This window comes from Mus musculus, chromosome 7, assembly GCF_000001635.26.
Source record: "Mus musculus strain C57BL/6J chromosome 7, GRCm38.p6 C57BL/6J".
NCBI classification, from domain to species: Eukaryota; Metazoa; Chordata; class Mammalia; order Rodentia; family Muridae; genus Mus; species Mus musculus.
In genome coordinates, this window is record NC_000073.6 from 134,803,003 (window position 1) to 134,828,763 (window position 25,761).

Sequence of the window (25,761 nt, forward strand, 5' to 3'; positions counted from 1 at the left end):
GTTCTACTTGGCTTTCTCCAAGTTTTCGTTTGTGTGTTTAGTCTCCTCCGCCATGCGGCAACAGGAGATGGCAAATGTCATATCCTGGGGTGACAGCAAGTTGTAGCTTATTTACGATAAGTAGCATATATCAGCACTCATGGAACCAGCATACAAGAGCCTCATTGTCCATTTAGAGCGCATCTGAGGCTCTTGGTGGTATCCTGATTTCTATGGACTCTTAAAATGAAGGCCCTCGTGTAGTGCCATGGCTGAAAATAACTTTGAATTTACCATGATAATGTCATTTTCAAATGGTTTTAAGATCCGGTTATGTTTAGACAATTAAGTCCCCTTATGTTAGTTCCGTAACATCATGACACCTCCCAGATATTTGCAGCCGTGCCTGCCATTGTTCCCCTACCACCTGCGAGCAGAAGTTCACAACTCTATAATTTTAATGGTTCAGTACGTCATTTAAGCAAACCTTTATTCGGAAACCTTTATTTACAAAACAGGTGCGCTGGGTTGCAATTTCCCACTTTATACAGAATTCCTTGCTTTAGAGAGGAACTCATTTAAATGTAAGATTACCTCTGGGGTAATTAATTATCACCGAGTTTATGAAATTTTCCATTGTGTACAAGTTTCAGGTGGGGTATATTTTTAATTAGGCAGGAAACTAGTTTATATTAATAAAACATCTGAGTTGCTACATTTTAAAATGTAAATGCAACTTGCTGTAACTGCTAATACATAATTTATAGATGGGACTTCTTTATGATGAGCAGCATATATCAGCATTCACACAACCAGTGCACAACATCCCTATTGTCCATTTAAGGCATAGCCAAAGCTCTTGACAGTTTTCTGGTCCCTATTGCCTCTTAAGTGATCACGCTGGGGTAGTACCGTTTCTCAACATAATTGTGAATTTACCAATAGAATGTTGTTTTTCAAATTGCTATACTAGTTGGTCACATTTGGACAATTAACTCTCCTTATGTTACTTACATAACATTAGGAGTTAAGAATCCTGGCAGAAGGCCTGAAGATACAGCTCCACGACAGAGGACTTGCCGGGATTGCATGAGGCCAGGGCTCCAGCCACAGTACCACAAAATCAAATAAATAACAGATAATTGAAAACTGGCACAAAGTGTGTCAAGTGAAAATTATGGTTTCTTTGGGGTGGGATTAATGTTGAAGCGGTCCATCATACCCTTGCTTTTCTTTCTTCTGTCTCCTTTCCAGACTTCCCTTGTGTATCTCTTCTCTAGATAGGTTTATGAACTGTGTCAAGTCCCTAGCATTATGTGTTGTGACTAAGTCCAACCTGATGCATGGCTCCATAGTTGTGTGTCAAATCAGACCCCCTTTTGATGGATGCCAGAGATAGCACCTCATACTCGAGCAGGTCCCCCCCCCCCCCCCCATCAACTCCCTTAGGTATTGTGGATGCAGGGTGAACATCAGGGTCTTTCCCTTAGGTACTGTGGATGCAGGGTGAACATCAGGGTCTTTTCCTCAGGTCCCCACAATGTTGTGTGTTTCTTGCAGGCTGTATGAAAACAAGGGGGAAGCTGACTTCGTGGAGTCCTTGTTGCAGCTGTTCCGGTCCATCAACGACATGATGAGCAGCCTGTCAGAGCTCACAGTCAGGGTGAAGGTAGGTGCTACAACGTTCAGCCAGGCTTAGGCAGCTCCTGTCTGGGCTGAGAGACCCTTAGTTATGAGTGTCCTTGACCTCACCAAGACCTACCTGTCTCTGCCCCCCAAGTGCTGAGACTTAAGGCATGAGCCATCATGTCCAACCCACTGGTGTTGAGACAGGGTCTACAACTCTACCTGGAGTTTGAAAATTCGGCTTAGCCTGACTGGGCAGCTAGCTCCAGGGATCTTTCTTTCTGTGCCTGCTTGTCTTTGAGAATATAAGTGTGCACCACTGTGCCTGGAGTATATGTATGCTTCTACAAACTCTCCTTATGCCATGCATGCAAACGCCTCTAATGGTTGAGCCATCTTGCTGGCCCCCTGTCCTGTTTTATAAAATGAGTTTTGCAGCATTGAATTCAGTTCTTCATGCTTGTAAGGCAAGCACTTTAGTGGCTGAGCCATCTCCCCAGCCCGTCATTTATGATCACCTCGTCTTGTTTTGCTGTCCTTGGGATGAAGGCTGGGGACCTCTCTAGGACTTTTACTGCTATGGAGTTGTCCCAGAGACAGGGTGTGGAGAGGCCCCGAAGAGCAGCCAGGCTCCTGCACCCTAGGGCATCTCGGTTATGTGGGCTTTTATGGGCTGATTTATGACCAAGCAAGCTGTACAGTTTGGAGTTCGCTGCCTGCTAAAATCCAGCTAGGAACAAAAAGCAATCTTCTAAGTGAGCCCTTGTAGCTTCACACTCCACACGGAAGCTGCAGCTTTTCTTCTTTTCTGTTTTTTTTTTTTTAAGTGGATAATTTCAAATGAGTTTCTTGTTACTATTGTGTTACAAATGTTTTGGACAGGCCATCTTCCAGCTGAAAAGCTTTGCTGTGCTATCTAGAATGAGGATGTGTGCGCTCAGAAGTGATTCCTTGTCCCACTGACAAAGGTGACTCTCCCAGCTGACCACGGTGTGACCTCACCTCTTCCTCCAGAATGATTCCTGCCTTTGTCATGTGATCTCTCAGTCCAATTTTGACTTGAATTTCCCCCAGATTGATGATCTGTGAGGAAAGTCGTGTCCTGCATACATTAGAAGTTTTAGGTTAGTTGTTTTGACAGTATGATATTGCCTAAGGCTGCTGTAACCTTCCAGGGTTAAAATTAGCTTTGTACCAGTATGCTTTACTGAGGAATGTAGTGACATTTCAGAGAAACAGGAGCACACTGTGCAAGAATAGATAAAAAAACAGTCCCAGGAAGTTTCGAGACCAGAAGTAATTTTAGTTGGCTAAATATACTCTTATATTATTAAGTTTGATTGGGCTTGACTGGTGTCTGCCTGCCTCCCTGGTAGTCGAGTCATTTGTCAGTGGAGCCCAGAAAGCTTTCCCTCCGGTGGGTGTTTCATTGTAAGACATGGATAAATTCAGTGACGTTCATGCTTGCTTCAGGCCTTCCATCTGCACGTTGGAAGACGAGTCTCTTCTTCCCTTACTGTTAATTTGGTATTGTATGATCTCACCACATTTGCTCTTTTGTGTTGCCGAATTAAGGGACCTGGGACTTGGGCCTTGGCTCACACACCATTTCTACTCTTCCTGTTTTTGCCCTATTGAAATGGAAATAGAATTGTGCGGCATCTTAGGTTTTTCTTACTGAGACATTTTCTAGGATTAAATATTGTTTCCCAAAGGGCCACCACTGCTATGCACCCTAGTTCCCTGGTGCTGCTGTCATACAGTTCGTGTATATGTTCTCATAGTGCATGTGCCTGGAAGTGTGTGCATGTGTCTATATGTATGTGCAGCCCCGTGCATCTCTGTGGGGTGCAAGCATTGTGTGTCTGTGTGTGAGTGTATCTGAGTAAGCATGCATGTTTGTGCTGTCTGACTGTGTGGATTGCCATGCATGCTTGTTTATTTCTCTGTGTGCATTCATTTGTAGTGTCTTTGCTGTATAGATGAAGCTGAAAATGGCTTGTGAAAAATGTCAGCCCCTGTTCCACATGATGCTCTCAGGCAGTTTCTATTCTCCTCTTCTAGTCTCCTTTAGTGTATTCTAGACTAATGTTGTTCAGTGGTAAAATTGCTTGCTGGGAAGCCCTGTGTTTTCAGCAAGGGCTAATGGATCTCAGCCCACATTTGCAAGCAGTGCTTTTACTGTTCTTTGGGGCTCTTTCCCATCTTTCCTGTGCAGCATAGAAGGAATCTGTCATCATAGTTCTCTGAGCTTTCCCCACTGTCTTGCGGAGCCACAGGCCCCTGCCACTTGGGCATGTGGCTGGGACTCGAGTCACGACTAATTGAATCCAAGGCTCCTGAACTGAGGGTGATGCACAGACGTGTGAGTGTTTGTCTCCTCCATGGACTGCCCTTAGGAAGAAGTCCTCCCATCTGTCCCCTTTCTCACCCTCTCCCGGTGCGATTTCCATCTGGCCTTCCTGAAAGGAGCTGTGTTGGGATGCTGTCATTGTGTAGTCAGTTGGATTGGAGCTGATGGGTGAGTTTTTCCCTCCAAGAGGCATGATTTTAATGTGCCTAAAAATAGTACCCCTTCTTCTTGGTCTTATGTCTTACGTCAAATTCTTCAGCATGGGTAAGCTGGCATCTCAGGTCTGCACTGCTTCTTGCAAATCCCAAAGTTTACCCTTCTATTTTCCTCAGATAAACAGTCTGAATGTGTGAGGGTGATGACAACTAACAGTCAGATATCACAGTTTGCACCAATGGGAACTCTGGCTTCCTGGAGCTTTGACCAACACGGTGCTCCATGCCTGGTATCAGCAGTGCCTATTCACTCCCCCCCTCCAGGGCTCTCTCATTTGCCTCCCTGTGTTCAAGTTCAGAAGACAGAAGAGTTGCTCATCACCTCAGCTCTCTGAGTTTCTGCTGGGATTTTTCTCTATATTCAGAGTGCTCCCACATGGACACAGATATGATGAGTCACGTGTTGTTGACACAGTGTCTTCCCTCGGTGCATGTGGGACACTGCTTCCCGGACTCAACTGAGATCGATGGAGACCTGAGATGCTCAAATCCCTTGCAAACATGAACAAGCATTTGCAAATAACCTTTGTCCAGCCCTTATAGTCTATTACATTTTATTATTAGCTTAATTTTTTAAGAGGAAAGATTTCTTTTGCCAAGTGCTCAGCTTACCACCTCAATACATCTAGTCTTCTCTGTATACCTTATGACACCTAATTCAGTGTAAATGCCATGTAAATGGTGGTCCTGAATACGGAATGGTGAGAAAAAAAGTCTGTGTCGTTTTGGTTCAGACACATTTCCTCACATCTGTTTTTAGTTATTGCTTGGTTAAAGAGGCAGGCCTGGCAGCATGTAATTGATATATATATATATATATATATTATATACATACACACACACATATAATATACACACACACATATACATATACTATTATACTTCTATATCTATCTTTGGCATGGATTTGCAATAGAGCCATTAATATAATAGTCTCAGTCTCTCTCTCTCCCTCCCCCTCTCCCTCCCCCTCTCCTTGTCTCTCTTGTATATACATGTGTACCTGCCCATACATTTACTTGTGGGGAGGGCTGAAGTGTAGGATCCCCTTGGAGCTAGAGCTAGAGTTACAGCAGTAGTGTAAACAATGTGATTTGAGTGCTGGGAACTGATCTTGAATCCTCTGCCAAATCAGTATGCACCCTTAATGGCCGAATTTTCTCTCTATCCCAGGGATGCTCAACTTATGGGTCACAACTCCCTTGGAGGTTGAAAGACCCTTTCACAGGGGTTCCCTGAGACCATGAGAAAACACAGATATTTACATAACAATTTACAACAGTAGCAAAATTACAACTACGACATAGCAACGAAAATAATTTTATGGTTGGAGCTCACCAGAACAAGGGCAACTATATGAATGGGTTGCAGCATCAGGAAGGTTGAAAACCACTACAGTTTAACCTGACTCACCAGTGCATTTCACTAGCACATTGTTATCTGGTGCTGGTTGTACTGTTGCTCATTCAATCCACTTCCTCTTTCAAAACATAGAGTTGGTTTCCCTTTTTTAATGTATGTATGTATGTATGTGTGTATATATATATATATATATATGCATATATATATATACACATACATACATATATATATATATATATATATATATATATATATGTATATGTATATAACACACACACACACACACACACACACACACACATATATATATATGCAGCTTTTTAGGACCCTTCTTCTATGGCTGGCCATGTCTAGTCCTGGCAGAATCCTTGAACCATCTGGTCTACCCCAAGGGCTTCAGTTTCTGATCCCATGGTTGTTCTGTGACTGCCCTTTGAACTTTAAAGACTTATCTGTCTCGTGAGGCGTCTGTGCTTTCTATGCCTGGTGCATAGATGGCTGTTGACTTAGTTTCCTGTGCATATAGTCCTGTCTAGGCTTCTACTTAATTCCCAGTGGCATGGAGCGTGGAGGGAACTACCCAGTGTCTCAGCACCTACTTTGTTCTCTGGTTATTGTCTGTGTTGGGGACAAAGGAGATTGTGGTGGTGAGGAGGGTAGCCAGTGAGGGACTGGGCCATTGTAGACCAACAGACAGCCTAAGAAAGTCACATTTTGAGTCTGAAAGTTTTGCCCAAAGCAAACAGTATTGTCTTTCTTTTACTCCCTTTGGTTAGAAGTTAGCAGCGGTCGCCGTGTGGCAGTGGGTAGTACAGGAGGTGGGCAGTGTGGGTAGCCACAGCCACAGCATGGTGTGTGCCTTACTTGCTAGTTTCCTGTATATCTCAGGCACAGGATGTGATGTTCCCCATGAGGACTTTCCAGGTCATGTCACTGCATAAGGAAAAGACTTATGGGATGAGAAGATAGGAGCAGCTGAAGCTACACCCAGGAGCAGCCAACCATGACAGGAATGGCTACACTTGGTTGAGAATCAGCCACAGGCCAGGCCTTCTAGAGAGTACCGCTGACAAGATGCCAGAGTCCAGAAGGTGAAAGACCTAGTTAGCATAGAGGTTGTATTAATTTTCTGGGATGGCACAAAGAAACTTCTTCATATGCAGTGGCTTGAAACAGCATAGATTCATTCTTTCATAAGCCTGGGGACTGGAAGCCTGGCATCCTGGCACCAGCAGACTGATTCCTTCTGTGTAGTCTGGGGCAGAACCTGGTAGTCCTCAGCCACCCTCGGTCCATAGACACAGCCATCTGGCTCTAGTCTGCATCTTTGCATGGGGGCTCTGCCTGTGCGTCTGCATCTTGTGTCCTTTCTCCTCTTCAGTTATTTGGAACCAGTGCTCACACTACTGAAGCCTGACTCCATGCCAACTTAATTTTATCCGAGAAAGACGCTGTCAGATCCTACTCACAACTGCTCTGGATTTGCATGTAACCTTTGATAGAAAAATCACTTCAACCCACAGCAGAAGTCTCCATGTGTATAAGTTGGAGGAAGCCAGACTAGTGCTGCATTCCAGTGTCTGTGTTATAGTAGGCGGAATGAATACTGGGGTTTGAACTGGTGCAGCCTTTCCGTTGGCTTCACCTGTGCTGCCTGCCCTCAGCTTCTCAGCTTTGATTTGTCAAGGCTCCCTTGAATGTGCCTGGGGAAGACCCTTGCCCAGTAAAGTTATGGCATGTGTCAGTTAAGAATCAACAGCAGAGAAGAAGGCAATGGAGGCAATATGTTATGTCTTCCTGACAAGAAGCCCTTAGTTTATGCTTCCAAGTCCATTACTGTAGTCTTTGGTTTGCACTTCTTCAGGGGTTTCCAAAGTCCAGAAACTGAGAATTCAGCCCAGGGCTTCCTGCTTAGTAGATTCACTACAAAGGTTCTTACAGTCTCTATAGGACCACAAAGCATAATCAAGGTCAGTCTGGAGCCCCCTGGCCAGGTGCACGTCTTCCTTTGTCCTGTCTGTGTTACATGCAGGAGACTGCTGCAACAGCCAGCTTTACAGATGTGCAGTAGTAACAAGATCCTGCCCACCCACTCTCCTTCAGCATGCCTGCTTTTGCATGGTTCTCCTTCCAGCCTGAGAGAGAAAATTGTTACAAGGATGATACCTAACATTTGTGTTTTCTTGCTTTGTTGTTAAAAGCCAGCTACCTGTCCTGGTGAACGTAGCCATAATTATAGCTGTAATCACTCTGTGCCGGTTTGGGGGCATGTGCCTGAGCAGACATGCCTTCATTTGCTCAATCCAGTGATTTCTCATCAAAATAACTTTGTTACTGTTGAATGTAAGGGCTTTGCTTTTACACTCTTAACCCTACAGTGAGTGGTTTCATTAGTACAGAGTGGGAGAGAGTCATCTTTTCCTTTAACCTGTGAGTGATTTCTGTGTTGATCACCATGACCCTCTTTGTGTTAGAGGCAAGAATTTGAGTTGAAGTCTGGCCAATTTAACCATTCCACCTACTCTGTCTTTTGTTTGGGCTTAAGGGGAAATAGTCTCCTTTGGTGCTAGAGTTTCTGTTCAGGAGCCCATGATTTCCTACTCGTTCCATCTTGGTCTTCAGGACTCTCCGGTGTTCTTCCCACACATGTTTCCTCTGGCTTGCATCCTGTTTCCTGCCAACAATGCCATTTAGCTCCCTTGTTCATCCTCCATCACGGTCAGGATTCCTTCAGTATCTCCAAGTAGCGTCGGTCCTGATGGGCAAGCTTCCTTATGCCTAGCAACAATCATTTATTTGTTCAGCTATTTGAAATGTTTATTTTGGGGGGTGGGGGAAGCATGTAAAGAGGAGTCTCAGTGAGCAAGAGGTTTGCACTTTGTGCCTGGCACTGTGTTAGGCCAGGTCGGGAGTAATACATTTCAGTATGTTTTCTCATGGGTACAATTGAGTGAACAAGACAAGGATAAACCACATGGGTAATTCTATTCAAATTCACACATGTTCTCACTTTATGACTTATAGCAAATTACTGTTAAGAAAAATATGGATTAGATAAGAAAAATATGGATTAGAGAGATGGCTCAGCAGCTAAGAGCAATGACTGCTCTTTCAGAGGTCCCCCATTTAATTCACAGCACCCATATGGCAGCTCACAACTGTCTGTAATTTCGGTTTCAGGGGATCTGACACCCTTATACAGACATACTTGCAGGCAAAACATCAATATATAGACAATACAAATTAGTAAATTATTCAAAGAGAAAAGTTAGACAGAGCAAAGCAATGGAAAATATACAGTTTGAAAAGACAGGATGTCTCGGGATGGAAATATTTTGGAGAGTTCTGGAAAGTTTAAAGGAAGTGTAAAAAAGGAAGTGTTGAGTGGGGAAATTTTGGGCATTGTGGTCTTCAAAAGTGAGACATTTGTCTTTTTGTCTGATGCATTGCTGGTGCACTAGGAGGCTGAGGCAGGAAATGTGTAGGTTTGAGGACAGAGTGGGAAACACAACAAGTCCTTGTTTGAGGACAAAATAGCAAAAGGGCCTGGAAAGCAGTTCAGGGTTCAGATCATTTCCTAGTTAATGTGTGAGGCCTTTGTTTAACCACTAGTACCAGAGAAAAACAAGAAAACCCACCAACCATAAAAAGGAAACAAGAATATGAAGTCAGAGCTACATTCTATATATATATATATATATATATATATATATATATATATATATATATATATATATATATATATAGTGAGACCCTGTGTTATCCCCCTACCCCCAAATAACAAAAAACTAGTTCAGAGATTGCACCTAGCTTGACTCCATAGGGAAGAATCAGATCCTTGGGAAGGTCAGATGATGGAAGACCAGGATAGCATGGTGTATCCTGCTCTAGTCAGGCCACCACTGGCTTTTCCAAGGGTTATCCTAGTCATGCGTGCAGAAGAGGGTGCAAAGGCCAAGGGAGGAAGCTGGGGGTGAAATAAAGCAGGATACCCAACCCCAGTCCTGATGACATTTGGAGATGGTAATGTTTGACTTGTCTGTTGTAGACACTTAGCCGCATTGCTGGCCCATGCCCAGGAACCATCTTCATCATAATTGCCAGAAGAATCTCTTAGATGTTATGTGTGGTTCCCAGACTGGTGTTGCCCATGTGAGACTCCATGAGTTACGGGGCTGGTGATGGAGTGTGAGATTAAGATTATGGTACTTAGTCAAATGTGAAGGCCTCTACCAATCTGTGGTAGAGGGTGGGAAGAGATAAGGGGGCAGGGTCATGTTATCCACCAAATTAGATACAGACAACTATGGGCACACTTAAAGTCTGTATAAATTCTGCACATCTTCGATTGTTCATCCCTGAGACTTTGCTTATGAGCTACTGTGTTGCGCTGGCTGTCCCATTCTATCATGGGGACCCCATACTTGCTCAGGGCAGCATGTTCCGAGCATACACTTGCCCCTTGACTCATTTTCCACTCGTAATATAATAAAATCTTTTATTGTTGTTGAAGATTTAATTGATAATTTTATTTATGTATCTGTATCTGGTTATGTGCACACGTGAGTTCAATGTCTGGGGAGGCAGAAAAGAGCATTAGATCCCTGGAAGCTGGAGTTACAGTGTTTCTGATCTGCCCCATATGGATACTGGCCACTAGAGTTCGGTCTTCTGCAAGAGCAGCAATTGCTCCTAACTGCTGAACTATCTCTCTAGTTCCAACACAATACTATCTTTAACCAGTAGTCCCTCCCTCTCCCCTTCCCCCCTCTCCCTTTGTTCCCCTGTCCCTCTACCTTTGTTCCTCTGTCCCCCTCCCTCTCCCTATGCCCCTCTCCCCTTCCCTCTGTCCCTCTTCTCCCTTCTTTTCCTTCTCCCAATCTTAAACCTTTGGGATAACATCTTATGCCTGCCCCTTGCCTGGTATCCCTTTAGTGTGTGTTGTCGGTGGCTGGCTATTAGTTACTGCTGCAGTGTTGCTGGGCATCATTGGATGCCTGGTTATATAAGAAGCTGGGGAAGTACCAGATTTCAACTCCCATATGGTTTTGGGGAGTTTATCTTCTGCTTTTTTGCTCTGGTGGATTGTGCAGTGTGAAATAATCCTAATCCCTCCTATTTGTGTGGCCTCTCGGTGGCCAAAGCTTTCTGATGCATGTAATCTCTCAGGATCCCTCAGTACCACTATAGTGCCCATACAAAACAATAATGCAAGGGAAGATGAAACTAAGGACAGGGTTGTAGATGCAAACGGCTCCGTTTTCACAGCCAGTGGCTCTTGTCTGGGTCTTCATATGCACCCATCTCTTGGGGTCTTTCAGGGATATGCTAGGGTGGGTACAGACTGACCAGCAGAGCTGAAGATTCCAGCCCTCAGAGAGCTGATGCGCCTCACACTTAGGGAAACACATTCAGCAAGGCCGTGCCTCTTAGCGCTGATCAATTATATCTAGATTTTACGTTTCTAGTGTATGGGGCATATTTTGGGTGCACATTGCAGACATCTTAAATAAGATCTAAATAAAAGGAACAAAACCCCTTTCTGTGTATAGATCAGATGTCAAGATGCCAAGAACAGGTGAGTTCTAGATTCACTCCCATTCTAATCCACACCTTAGAGTTACAGTGTGATTATTGATGCCATGCTTCTGAAGTTTAGAGGAGAAATTAAGAGGCCAGACTGTCTGATAGGCTGTTTTAGAAGAACAACCCTAGGGGACTGCCTCTTCTCAACTCAACAGGCATCGCTGGAAAGCTGCCATTGCCTCTGCTCAGACTGCGCTCAGATTTGCTTTCGAAAGCCCGGTGTGGGTTGCTTCAGGTAGGTGGAAGCCCGGCACCCTAGGCCCGAGTGTGCCTCTGCTTAACAGTTAACCTCCTTTCAGTGCAGTGATTGTGTCTCCACTGGAGTGAGAAATGTCTACCATCGGGTAGAACGTTCCATTCTTCTCACTATTTAATGATCCCCATGGTCATACAGTGACTGGCTCTTTGAGAGAATGTCCATCCTTCTAAGAATGCCTTTCTGGGCTGGGGAGATGGTGCAGAATGTGAAGTCCTTGCCTTGTCAACCTGAGGACCTGGCTTTGCTCCCCAGAACCCGTGTGAAAAACTGGTGTGTGATGGTGTACAGTTGTCATGCCAGTACTGAGAGACAGAAGGAACCCTGGGCTTCACTGGCCATTCAGCCATGCCTGCCTCATGAGCTTCAGGGCAATGAAATACCGTATTTCAATTAGTCAGTCAACTAGTCAACCAGGTATTCTATCTATCTATCTATCTATCTATCTATCTATCTATCTATCTATCTATCTATCTATCTATCTATCTATCTATCTACTGTCCTATCTATCTATCTATCTATCTATCTATCTATCTATCTATCTATCTATCTATCTATCTATCTATCTATCCATCCATCCATCCATCCATCCATCCATCCATCCATCCACCCACCCACCCATCCATCCATCCATCCATCCATCCATCCATCCATCCATCCATCCCTGTATGTATGTTAATGGTACCTGATGTATGATATCCAGGGCTGTCCTCTAGGCTCCACACACCCATGCACAAGTGCATATACAGACATGTATACTCATGTCCCAAGGTCTCTAGAACTTTTTTTCTCTAAGCAGGGGATACGGGCAGAGGTCCTGGGAAAGAAGAGGCCGCTGAAACAGACATGGAGACATAATGGAGGGAGTGGAGAGTGAGGACTTAGAGCAACTGGGAGGAGGGCTTGGGGACAAGCACGTGTGTCTGAAACTATTGTAAACCTGTGACTCTGTGAGATGGGCTTTATGAGATGTTCTGGCCTGTTGGCTGTGTTGATGCAAAGGGACATTGAAGTCTTCACTGAGACATGGTGCTCACCCTGCATGCTGATTAGCGCATGTCCTGAAGCAAGAGGAGCGGGATGCTTAAACCTTCCCAGGAAGAATGACATCAAGTTGAAATAGTGTAAGGAAGTGAGGGAAAGACTCTTCATACTCGAGCTTTGAAAAACTCATTGGCTCTGTCAGAATGGATATTTATAAATTGGCAAGATGCTTTGGAGTATTACAGTTGTGTACATTCTCTTAGTGTGTGTGTGTGTGTGTGTGTGTGTGTGTGTGTGTGTGTTGATAAGACTGCACATTAGGTTCAGTTGGATTTCTGCACTACTCCAGGAGTTATGTTGGCGAGTGAGGGAGTGAGAAGTCCTATCCTGAAGGCTTCCGGGCATTTACTCAGGGATTTGAGAATCCCAGGTAGGAAGGCCAGACCCTAATTTCCTGTTCTTCACTGTGTTGCTTTTCCCCTGAGATTACTCCAATCCGATTTTAAATTATTATGCCGGATTTACTCAGAATCCTCGGCCATCCTTCTGATGAGAAGGTCAGCAGCGTAAGTCTCTGTCCACTGTGGACACAGCACCTCAATGATTCAAGGAGAATTATTTTTCCCTTGGGAAAACCCAGACTCAGTACCGTGGGTTGTATTGGGAAAGAGGCACAGCCTGGGCAGGGCTGTAAAAGAAAGATGTATCATTAAAACAAAACAGACCTTAAAACCTGTGTACCCTTCACATTTAGCCATTCATTCTTAAGAGACTGTCTACCCGTGTGTGTGTGTGTGTGTGTGTGTGTGTGTGTGTGTGTGTGTGTGTGTAGGGGTGTTCAGGTAGAGGCCAGAAGAAAACCCTGTGTCTCGTTTCTCAGATGCCATCCCCTTCATTTTTGACCTAGGGTTTCTCCATCATCTGAACTTATCAAATAGGTTAGACTGGCTGGCCAGAGAGCCCCAGGGATCCACCCATATGTGAGCCCCCAGTGCTGACATTCCAAGAGCAGGTCACTCAGTCTTAGTTTCCTTTATCCTTTTTTAATGAGATGAAATTCAGGTCCACAAGCATGAACCTGACTGAACTCTCTCCCAGTTGTCCGGGGTTTTTCTTTTTCCTCTTAAACCTCTTCTATCCATGCAAACGGTGAAGGAGGCACAGCATTCCCTGTCACTCGATTAGGTGGAAACAAAGAGTATAATCAACTTTTTGAAAGGGAAAATTTGAGAATTTTCTGAGAAGTACTCATTTTTGCCATAAAATATTTTCCATGGTTACCTCTGACAACCAGAGGCAGAGGTACTCTGTGTTAGTCAGTCAGCTTTGATCACTGTGACAAAGACAAATGCAAACAATGCGAAATGCAGAAAAAATGCAAAACAGCTTCTGAAGAGTGAAGGTTTATGCCTGGTTCTGGTTTCAGAAGCTCCCAGACAGAATGGGTTGGATCTGTCCCTTTGGACCAGTGGCTAGGCACTCTGTCACAGTCTCGCCATGTTACATGCCCCTGTAGTGACTCACTTTCTTGCCACAGGCAGGGGTCCCACACTGCTTTGCAGTTTTCTGCTAGTTTGCACCTTTCTAAGGGCTGCCCTATCTCCTGGTAGCAACACACTGGGGAATAAGCTTTTAACTACCTGGACCCTTGGGGGACATTTACAATCCAAAGCAGAGTATATCTGAGAAAGTCAGTGAGCACCAATTCCTTTTATTGCTTTTCTTTTAAATAATTCATTTTGTATTAAAGTGGAGGACAGTATTTCAGTTTTTCTCCCTTCTCAGGCCTATCCTCATGTGATACTTTGCAGGTTGCTTGTGACTCAGCCCAAGCGCTTCTCCACTCTTGATGCAGGATGCTCATCCACCTCTTTGGCAGGTCTCTCCTACTTCCTTGCTTCCATCTTTGGCCTTGTCTGTTACTGGGGACACAGGAACAAACCACAGCTCTACTTCTCTGATTAATTTACTGAGGTTTCTCTCTCAGACTTAGTCTGGATGCCCCCCACCTCCTTGTCTGAGCTAGCTCTAGATGTCCCGTGGGTAGCAGATGGCTCCTGGTGAATGGGGCTTGGGCTTTTTACTTCAGTGTCTGTTAGGGTTTTACTGCTGTGAACAGATGCCATGACCCAGACAACTCTTGTAAGGACAACATTTAATTGGGGCTGGCTTACAGGTTCAGAGGTTTAGTTTACTATCATCAAGGTGGGAGCATGGCATCATCCAGGCAGGCATGGTACAGGAGATGCTGAGAGTTCTACATCTTTCAGCTGCTAGCAAAATATTGACTTCCAGGCAGCTAGGATGAGGGTCTTAAAGTCCACATCTACAGTGACACAGCTACTCCAACAGGACCACACCTTCTAATAGTGCCATTCCCTGGGCTGAGCATATACAAACCATCACATCGTCATCATGTGATGTGTCATCGACTCTTGACCCTAGCACAGATGACAGGGGGTCGGCTTTTAGCTGAGACTTTTGTTCCTTCCTGGACTGTGACTCAGGGACAGGGAAGTAACCACATGCTATGAAATACACAAGCAGATGTATGAGGTAGAGAGAGGCCAGTGCTGGCCCCTTGGATAGGATCACTGATGAACAAGGCTTACGTGAGTGAGCACAGTGCAGACACATGGCTCTTGCTCTTCCCAATTTTGCCTTCTCCTACTGTTTCAGGGGACCTTCCCTTGTGAGTAGGTAATACCTTCTTACCACTAAGTAACTCCACAAAGTTGGGTCAAATTCATGTCTAACGAATGGCTGATGAACGGAGAAATACCTGAACAGCAAATTCCACTGAAAACAAACAACCAAAATGCTGAGCAGGGATACATTAAGAAAGCTCAAAGAACTGGAAAACAGGGCTGCACACTGTATAATACTTGAGGGACCCCTGGACATCAAGGTTGAAGGCAGACTCTTTCCTGCAGTATGTGGGCTGCATCTCTACAGCATTCTCCAGGGTCTTTCCCCACTTTCCCCTTCCTTCTGATGAGCCTGCTCTGTTACCCCGGCATTCATTTGCATACACCATCCTCATCTTACCTCAGGGTTTGGTCTTTATCCTTCATGGTGGTATCTCCTCTACCTGTTCCCTTTTGGAAACTGGATGTATGAATGTCCCGGGAACTTCCCTCCTACTCTGGGGCCTGGCTGGAGTTCGAGTTCACTCTACAGATCTCCTGTCTGTCAACACTGAGCAGTGGACTAGGCTCTCAGGGAAATGGCCTCTAGGGTGGTTGTTCTGTGGGAAAGTTATGGAGCTGGAGAGATGGCTCCGTGGTTAAGAAGACATTCAGAAAACTCAGGCTCAGTTCGCAGCGCCCATATGGCTGCTCACAACTGTCTGTAACTCCAGTTCCAGGGAGGTCTGTAGCCCCCTTCTGGCCTCCATGGACACCAGGCCCATGTGTGGGGTACAGATATTTATATCTACAAATACCCATACCCATAATCTAAAATTATAAATGATTTTTTTAAAGAAAAAGAGAAGCCATTATAACACCACTGTCTGCAAGTCTGTCTGACTGGATGATCGTTCTTAAAGTACATTCTCAAGTCTGCTTCCAATGTTGCCCCCTCCCTGGCTGCTGGTGTAACAGCTAGCACTTTAATGTATGGCTACTTTAGTATGTGGGCAGACATAATGTGCTCTATATTCCTTCCCTTTAGAGTGTATTAAGTGCTCATTTCGTGCCAACTTTGGCCTCATTACTAGCCCGAGGCCATCAGTAACAGACAGTGAAAGATGTTCTGTCTCTAGGAGAAGAAGCCAGGCATTTGACCCCCCAGGGCAGGTGACAGGTGAGGTGGTATGTCATTAGCTGTCAGGATGACAGACTGTAGGCCAGATAGGGGCCCAGAGTGCAAATGGCCCTGAAACCCCTATCAATGCCTTGGTTACAGCTCAGAGGATTGGCTCTGAGCTTTGAGGCTGAGAATTAAGATGGCTGATTATATCAAGGGACACTTTATGTGAGAGGATGGGGGAGGAAGGAGAAGGAGAGAGAAAGATGGTGTGGATGCCTTGTTTGTGGAGTATAGGGATCTTGGCTGTACTCTGGCAGTCTAGTGGTGGCGTGTGTGAGCCCCAGCTCACATAATGAAAACTGACATAGAAGTTTATTTTTTAATCACACTTTTACAAAAGGTTAAGATTTCCCAGGGGTATGGAAATTGGGGGGGGGTTATCTCTCAGTATGAAAATTACATGAGTTTTGAAAATGTTATCTTATAGACTTCATTATTGGTTCTTTTATTATTACCATGGGATAACTTTCTTCATTTATATATTTAAATAAAATATGCCTTTAATTGGAAAAAGAATTTTCCAGAAACCTTGCCTGTCCCCTTGCAGAGTTTTGGGGCTTTCACTGGGAGCCTCTTTGTAGGGTGCTTGGCCTCTCTTTCCCCCATGGAGCCCTGATGTCCCATTCTGAGAGCTGCTTTGTGGGGGTTGTGGACTGCCATGTCTTCCCAATTCAAGATTCTCCTACTAGCTAGAAAGCAGCTGTAGGGAATCCTCCATATACCCAATATATTGGTAAAATGTGTGGCCATTTTTTCAGTGTGTTTTGTTGAGTGGACGACATTGCATGTGTAGATGTCTTATCCTGGTCTCATCCTTCACTCCCTGGACACACAGCTCCCGAGTTGGCCCTTGGTTCTCACTGAGCCCATCTCATGCCTTCCCTGATGTTTTTTCTCTGGTAGGTTGCAATAAGCATTGGCTGAAGGGATGGATGCTGGGCAAGTCCCTTCCTCCCTGGGATATCATCAATAAAGTGCGGGAAGGTGTATTTTGGGACCATGAGGTATTAGACAGAGCTCTGTGAACAGTAATGCGTTTTAAGGTTTGTGTCCAGGTTGCTTGGTTCATGGTGCATTTTGTGGGCGGGTGTTTGACTGAGATTCCATTTCAGTTTTCTGCTTGTGGTTTTTCTTAACTTAAGGACAGCGTATTATGAGTCGCACAAATTTGCTTTCAGATTCCACAATCTGACAACCTTTCCTTTGATTTTTACTACATGTAACACTTGAAAGCGATGAATCTTAAATTGAGCTGTAATTTATCGGCAGTGAAATAAAATCCATACTGACGTGGACAGTTCAGTCAGTTTTCAGGAGTACATATTCTGTGAACCCCCACCCCGCCTTAGTAAAGGGCATCTCCGTTCCTGGTACCCGAGTGTCTGCTGGGTCCATTGTGAGGGAAGCAGTTTGCATTCTTTATTCTCTCAGAATTGGAAGCTCTGAGTTTCATCTGGGCTGGCAGTTCTGGTTCCTGTGGACTTAAGCTTTGCACACAAGTGAGTCTTCTTGTATCTGTCTATAAAACACCAGGAAATGTGTCAACTGTGTCCCAAAGTTCTGATGGTTGCACTCATCCCTTGGGGCTCTCTCTAGAACAAAGTGGTCACCTCCAAGGTCATCTTTGAGCATCAAAGGAAACTCTGCAAGGTCACAAAGGGACACAATGCCATCCTTAACTTCCATTGGGAACTAATTTCTCATAAGCATGCATAGAGACAGATCTTTTAAGTGTGTGAGTTTGAGAGCATGTGTGTGTGTGTGTGTGTGTGTGTGTGTGTGTGTGTGTGTGTGTGTTTCTGTCTATTTTGGCGTACCACATATATGCCTGGTGCCTGTGGAGGCCAAAAGAAGACATTAGATCCCTTGGAACCAGAGTTGTAGGTGGTTATAAACCGCCATGTAGGTGCTGAGAACTGAACTTGGATCATCTTCAAGAGCATTCTTAACTGTTGCTTCATCTCCCCAGCCCCATAGAAAGATTTTTCTTTTTTAATTTGTGGAGTCTAATAATCAGAAATGGCTTTTTGGAATTGTGTTACTCTTTTGTATTGTAAAGAAATTGTAGCTCCCGGAATTAGCATTCTAGGTTGTGTAATATTTAACATCTTTTCTTTGCTCATTTTTTTAAAAGCTCTGTTAAGTTCAGTAGAGCAGTCTCATTTACACTCCACTTATTCATAATTTGGGATAATTAATGTAGTGGCTGGGCTGCCATTCACCTCTCCCAGCTTCAGAACACAGGGCTCTGCCAGTCAAATGCATATCTTAAGCAGATTAGGTTGCTCTTGGCATGCTTACACTTCCTAGAGGGAAGAGATCTTTTCACACTGCGGGGGATCTGAGTCCCTCTTGGCTCTTACTCCACCAGATGGCCAACAAGGACTTTAGAAGTGATGAGCTCAGGTCCCCTCCAGCCCAGAAAGCCTGAGATCTTGCCAATGTCATGTTAAGCTGGGATGTTCATTTCCTTTGAAAGCTTACATGAAATAGCATTTCTCTTGGAAATCTATTGTTCTTTATATTTTCACTAGTGCCTCCTCACCCCCCACTACCACCACCATTGGTTCCAGGGTCGGGCTGATTGGCTTTTGTGATACATACAGTAAGTATTTAAAAGCTAAAATATTCCTGAGGGATTCTTTACTGTGGTTGCAGTACCTGGAGCTGTTAGGGTTGGGGAAGGGAGCCCACGGAAGAGTCATTTCAGGCATGTCAGGTTTGGGACATTACAGCCCCAGTGTGCTCTGTGACGTAGAAGGAGACCGACCCTAAATATGAATTTCAGTTTCTGTGTCACAGGTTCCCCTGAGTCTGGTCCCAACCAGCCTGGGTAGAATGTTAGGCTGTTCAAAAATCTGTGCCATTCATTCCATGCTTGAGTTTGGTCTTTCCTTTTCAATAATTTAATATTTTTAAAAAAATGACACCTTTGGTCTTTTGTTCTTTAGCATGGAGGGTCAAGGGAAGCAGCCTGCAGTTTGCCTCCCTGACCTCTGCCCTTCCAGTGTGTACTCATTAGCTTGCGATTGTTTCTGTAACCTCTTCCCAGCCTGGTGTGATCTCACAGGCCACCTTTTCTGACCCTCCAAGGTTGTTAAATGAGATTTCGCTTCCTCTATGAATTAAATATGTCATGTGGACTTGAAACATTCCCAAACTCGCAGTGCTATGTTTTGGCAAAATAAATACTATTTTCAGAGAGTTCAACCCTGTGGATTAAAACCCATGTCTCTTCTTATTAAGCTAGGAAATGATTTTATCAGGCAAACAATGGCGAGTTTACATTTCCTCTTTCGGTGGATGACCCGCTGCCAGGCAGTTTCACTGTCTGCACATATCGCAGTCCTTGCTGCTTGATTCGTAGGCCCCATGCATGTGTGCTTCTCTTCGGGCTCAAGACTTCTTGATGTAGATATATATGGTGCTTAATGCTTTCCTGGTCCTTAGGGCTGGGAAAGTGATGTATTGCTCTGTGACACCCAACCAAGAGGTTGCTTGCTATGTGTTGTTTGTATCTTCCCTGTCCTTTTCTATCTCTTCTTTAGACAGCCTCTGGTACTAAAAATGCAGAAATAGCCAAGATGGAGTACGGAATGGGGATGGAGTGGGGGTGGGGAATCTGTGTCCTGGCCCAGAACCCCAGGCAATCTCTGAGATCTCCTACCCTGCCTTGGACTAACTGACCTGCTGGGTCACATGAACTCCCTTTAAAAACCCCTTTATGGGGAGATCGTTTACATTTAAAAATAGCAGCGATGGTGTTTGCAGCATTGGACACACTTTGGAAATGTGGGTACGTGGCACAGTCTTCACCATTCTGGCGAAGGGTCCATTGTGCTTCGTCTTATGCTGCTGCTTCTCAGGAAGAGGACGAGTTGCGACCCTCACCCTGAGTGAAGGATCCCCCTGACAGCAGCACAGGGTCTCCTGTGCCAGTGGGGTCTATGCATTGGTCAAGAAGCAACTTCCCTGGGAGAAGTGACAAGAGATTGTCTGGCAAGAGTGGAAAGAGCCAGAGCCTTCCCCTTGGCTTCCATCCTCCACCTCCCTCCTTGAGCTACTCCTTGTAGCCCTTTCATCATTCTGTCTCCGTCTCAGCACTGCACAGTGCTGTGCCTTGCTAGCCTGAGCCTTTTCTCTGGAACTCCCATCCCCTCATCTCTCCCAGTTGGCCTGCTTACCAGTCAGATAGTTTTCCCTACCCCGTGTAGAATAGCTTTATTTCTTCATATTGGTCCTAGCATACCACCTTTCATGCCCAGGCCCTCACTCATTCCCAGAGTCCTTAGCAAGGAACTCTTCCAATGAGCCACACAGCGCAGAAGTGTTGGGGCTGTTCTTTAAATGTCATTCTTCAGTATGTCACAGGTCTTGGCCATCTAGCACTTTGGCTGATGGTGGACATGTATTATTAGCCATGAGCAAACAGACATGGAGTCAGAAAATGATTCTGGAATTATACCTGCCGTGGTATCCATGAAGTGTTAAATGTGGTATGACACATTCCTGGTTGCTTCCTGGCTGGCTCCTTCCTTGCATACCTCATCCTGGTAGCCTTGGTGATAGTGGTACACTGGAGTTGTTAGTCCTAACAAGCTAGATGCAGACACTCATCTTCAGTGGACTCATTAGAGGAATAAACCATAGTGAAAAGCAGAGAAAGGAGATTTATTCAGCGCGGCCACATTGGGCAGAGGAACAAAGAGGCTCAGTGACTCTCTTCAAGCGCAGGTTTGGGTTCTTGACAATAAGGTTTATGTTTAAGTAGAAAGCAAGAGGTATGCATAACTGAGCAGTCCTGGTCAAGCTGTGGTCCTGCTCATTTAGCAGTCTCTGCTGTCAGGCAGTTTGGCAAGATGTCAGATTGTATCAAATTGCTTTCCTGCAGACAAGTTTCCCCTCTGATTGGCACCAGGTTTCATTCTTTTCTTTTTCCCAGCGTGAGATTCCTGGGGAACTTCCTCAGGTCCATTATTTCAATATTCTGACAGCTAAAGGGGAGGGGCACACATGTCTCCATGGACTACCTGTATCCCTGCCAGGACAGTCACAGTGCGCTCTGATTCTGAGCCCTCATCTTATCCAGTTCCTGGTATTGTTTGCGCCTGACCTGCCCGCTTTGATCCGAAACCCTTCAGACTATTAAAATAGGAGTTAATCATGTAAGAAAGAAACTCACTAACTCAACTTCATAGTGAGGATGTACACTTCCTGTTGCTAGATAATAAAACAGAGTGCACTAATTTGAATTCCGTATAATGGATGTGATTAGAAATCATTTCCCTATTTACTCATAGAAAGGGCTATAAATGGAAGATGATTAGTGAGCTCTGTTTAATGTTTCTTTCCTAAGGTGATTTCTTAATCTTCCAAACAAATTCCTATGATAGAGAGACGAAAAAGAAAAATCCATTAAAAGTTACTTTAGACCTTTAAGACACCGTTCAAGGCTTTAGGGATGGGCAAACTTTCTGTCCCTTTAGTAGATTATGGCTCTGAAGAGAAAACAAGTCCTAGCCAAGAGCTGTGCTCCATGTGTGTTAACCCAGGGTCAGCAGGCACGGCACGGCACGGCTCTGACCACAGTACTGCACTGCCTACACTGATCATAAACGCAGCAGTGAACCTCTCCATTGGAAATAGCTGTAATTTTCCATCTCTGTCTATATTACTCCTGAAAATTATTATTCAGAATAAATATGTCTAAATCCTTCCAGATCCCATTATTTCTATATTGTTCTATAATTTCATAATTAAATAATGCTACTTTAAAAAAAATGCTTTATCTTTAAATCCTTCACCAATAATCTCTTGTCTGTAATTGTGGGTATCTCATGACTTACATTTAATTAATCCATGGTTGGTGAGCACTTGGTACTCGCTGCAATTAAGACGATAATATATAAAGCCACAGTGAAAGACATGTGCGTTCCTCCCTGGATTTGGGGCCCCAAGGTCTGTAGGCATCACATTTTAAGTAACTCTGGTCATAACAGTAATGACATCTGGTCCAAAGACCCTTTGTCACACTGAAGCAGGAGTTTAGTCTGGTTGCGTCATGGATGACCTTTCCCCGAGATGAGGGAAACCATGTTAGGGCTCCTCAAGGTGTCTAGACACTGGCCTGGAGCCTACATGGAAAAATACAAGGTGGATAACACCTCCATTTCTAGCATTTGGTGTTTTCTGTGCCAGGTGCCAGGAAAAAGTGACAAGCGGGTAAGTGAGCAGGAGACCAAAGTGCCATTCCTTCCCATGAGCGCCAGGGAGAAACTGCATGTTCTGCGACCAGAACTCAGATATCGCCCTGTGTTCTTCGCAGAGACATTGTCTCTCATGATGATGTTCCATCTCTGGGCAGGAGTCACACAGAGTCCAGGAAAAGTGAGGAAAGGATGGGGGATTGGATGCAGGATGGGGTCTCCACTGTGTAAGATGGCTGATCAGAGAGACATGCAACTCCAGAAGAGTTTGGCTGGTAGGAGAGATGTTTCTGGGTCCTGGTGGCTGCTGAGTGTTTTAAGATCACATTAGCCTGGTCTTGTGGAAGAGAAGAGAGCTTGTTTTTGTTTCTGGCTGGTTTACTGCTGTCTGTCTTTTTAGCCCTTGTTGAAAGGCTTATTCCCTCTCTCCTCCCTTCTTCTTCCCGTCCGTCTGTCCATCCATCTGTCTGTCTGTCTGTCTGTCTGTCTGTCTGTCTGTCTGCCTGCCTGCCTGCCTGCATGCCTGCCTGCCTGCCTGCCTATCTCCCTGCCTGCTTGCCTTCTTCCTTTCTCCTTTCCTTGACAGGGCCTTACTATGTAGCCCTGAGTGGCCTGTATCTTGGTATGTAGACCAGGCTCTCCTGGAATTCACAGAGATCCACCTGCCTCTGTCTTCCTGGTGTAAGTGCTCAGACTAAAGGTGAGACTAAATACTAATAGGTATTTCTCAGGATCTGCTGAAGGGCAGATGATTTGGCAGATGCTAGGGAGGTAGAGCATTACTAGAGTCCCCATGTATGGGGACTTGGTGAGGCAAGAGGAGATGTGTTGAAAGGAGGCTTTCTCTTCTCTTACTGGACTACCCCAGACCTGGACAGGCCTCTAGCTAAAGGAGATGGCTCTCCAGCTCTTAAGAAACAGGTCTGGAAGAGCCCCTTGGTGTCAAAGGAGGACCCAACTTGGTCTTCATAATTAATGTAACTCTCATTTAAACAGAACCCCCATATTTCCTCCAGTCAGTGTCCAGAGGGCCAGTGGCTTTCTTACAGACCTATGAACATTTTTATCTATATCATTTTGAGACAGCAATAAAATACTGAAACACATCTGCCTGAATCTTCCATGTTGGTTTGGCAAGATTTCAGAAGTCACCTGGCAGAATCAATAAAAAAGGAGCAAGGAAATGTAATGTATACTTGGCATTTTCTCGCTGGCATGAACACAATTGTTAGATGTCATTTTAAATAAGCCTTTTAAAGGTCACATTAAAAATAGAATAATTGGCTATGTTGTACAGCTCATAAAATATCATGAATATGTAACTAAGTGATAAATTTTAAAAACAGCCACTCCTAATTCTATAAAAATAGGTATTGGTGGCTTGGCTTAGACATTCCCATTGTTCTTAAAACTTGCCAGGCCTTAAGTATTCTAAATTGGAGAAAAAAAATGTTGGCCAGATTGATGTTGGTTATAACGAAATTACCAGTGTCTAAAAATTCAGATGTTTAGATGATTCTGTGATAAGGAAACAAATACAGAGACCCCGAGCCAGACACTGTGAAGAGAGTGAGAGACTTTAGAATACTGAGCCCTAAAGGGGTGTCTCCTTCAAATCCTGCCTGGGCTCAGGGAAGCCTGAGGAAGAGGAGGCAGGAAGAATGTTAGAGTACCAGAGGAGGGTGGACACCAAGGAAGCAAGAGGACTGATGTGCGTATGAACTCACTCACAGAGACTGAGGCAGTGTGGTGCACAAAGCCTGCCTGCAGAGGCTCTGCACCAAATGGGCTCCAAGAGCTGAAGCAGACACAAGCCCCCACCCATAATCCAGAAGCCATCTCCAATTGATGCCACTTGGAAATGATAATTTAGTTTTCTCCAAGGGAGTCTTGCTGCACAAACAGATGACTCTTAAACGTAGGCTTTGTGGCCAGCAGTGGAGGTCAATGGAAAGCAAACTCAACAGCAACCTTGGACATTCCTCCTCATCCATGATGTTGGCCTTTCTTCTCTTTCTTTCTTTTATCTTTTTCAATATTATCTTTACCTTTATTTTTATCCCCCTCCTCCTCTACAGGTCTTTTGCATGTGTGTTATGGCTTCTGGGTTTGGGCTTTTAAGGCTTTTTGAATGTGCCAATCAATGAATGGGCCTCTGTTTCCTGTGCCTTTTTTGGGGCTCTTCTGTGTTTGTTTGTTTGTTTGTTTTGTCCAATTCCAATGTGACACTTTGTTTCGTCTCATTACATTTTATTATTATCCCTTAGAAGCCTATTTGTTTCCTAATGAGAGACAGAAAGAGTGTGGATCTGGATAGAAGGGGAGATGTAGAGGGACTGGGACAAGTAGAGAGAGAGGAAGCCATAATCAGAAAGTATCATTTGAAACAAATTATTTTCAATAGAAGAAAAAAAAAGACAATTCTGTGAGATGGACTATGCAGCAGAAGGAAATACACATATGGTGTGGATGTTAGCTACATGTTACCTGCATGGGAGTTATGTACGTTAGTAGTCTGTTGTGTGTAGACGCTTGGCTCTCATCTGTATTTATATAATAGATGTACAGCTACCAGTGTGAAATTCTCAAGGTCTCCACAGCCACATCATGCACAGAGACCAAGCACCTTCCTATTCAGCTGATGGGTATGGTGAAAGATATTTGTTGTTGGCTGCCGAAGCCTTCAGAAGGTAAAGGAAGATGGGTAGGCTCGTAGGACAGAAACACACCCGCAGCAGCTTCTACCCAGAGTCCCACGTCTTAATACATTTTTGTGTCATTTTGCCTCCATGACTTATTTAGTTTCCTAAAGCATGAGCCTGTGTGTGTGACACATGGCTGCTTAGTTAGTGCCAGCACTCCAGAGGTTGAGACAAGTGGATCTCTGGAAGTTCCAGGCTAGCTTAGTCTACTTATCAACTTTCAGGCCAGCCCGTGCTGTCTTAGTGAGACCCTGTCTCAAAACTAAATAAAACACCCTGAACTATATACGGCAGTTAGCGAAATCATTTGGTACACGGCTTTTTGTCATGCTAAAGCCAGAACATTGGCTTCTTAAGTGGATGCTGAGTTTTCCTGGAGCTAGAGCATGAACCTCAACAGTATTATAACATGGAAAACTGAGTTGGTTGAGCCAAATATATTCACGTGGAGCTCAGACTCTGCTGCTCATGGGGGCATGGAAGGGGAGGGAGGGGAGCAAGAGAGCTGAGAGCAGAGGTGCTTTAGGTAAACTTTCCAGAGAATGTCGAGTAGAGACTCCTGGAGCTCTGAGGATCTGTTATAGGGGGTTTAGGAGAACTCCTGGGCGCTAACCATTCTAGTAACTTGTAAAGGGCTCGCTTGGGGTGTAGTTGAGGAATTCTCCACGACGAAGACACC

The 25,761-nt window shown here is 44.6% G+C and overlaps 1 protein-coding gene across 1 annotated transcript in view; it reads left to right on the plus strand.

The window, feature by feature from the left end:
• The window catches only part of Dock1 (dedicator of cytokinesis 1), a 502,961-nt gene that overhangs the window by 132,316 nt on the left and 344,884 nt on the right, over positions 1–25,761 (plus strand). Inside the window, exon 23 of the mRNA NM_001033420.2 lies at positions 1,540–1,648. Within this exon, the coding sequence (NP_001028592.1) occupies positions 1,540–1,648 (109 nt within the window). The remainder of the gene's footprint in view (positions 1–1,539; positions 1,649–25,761) is intronic.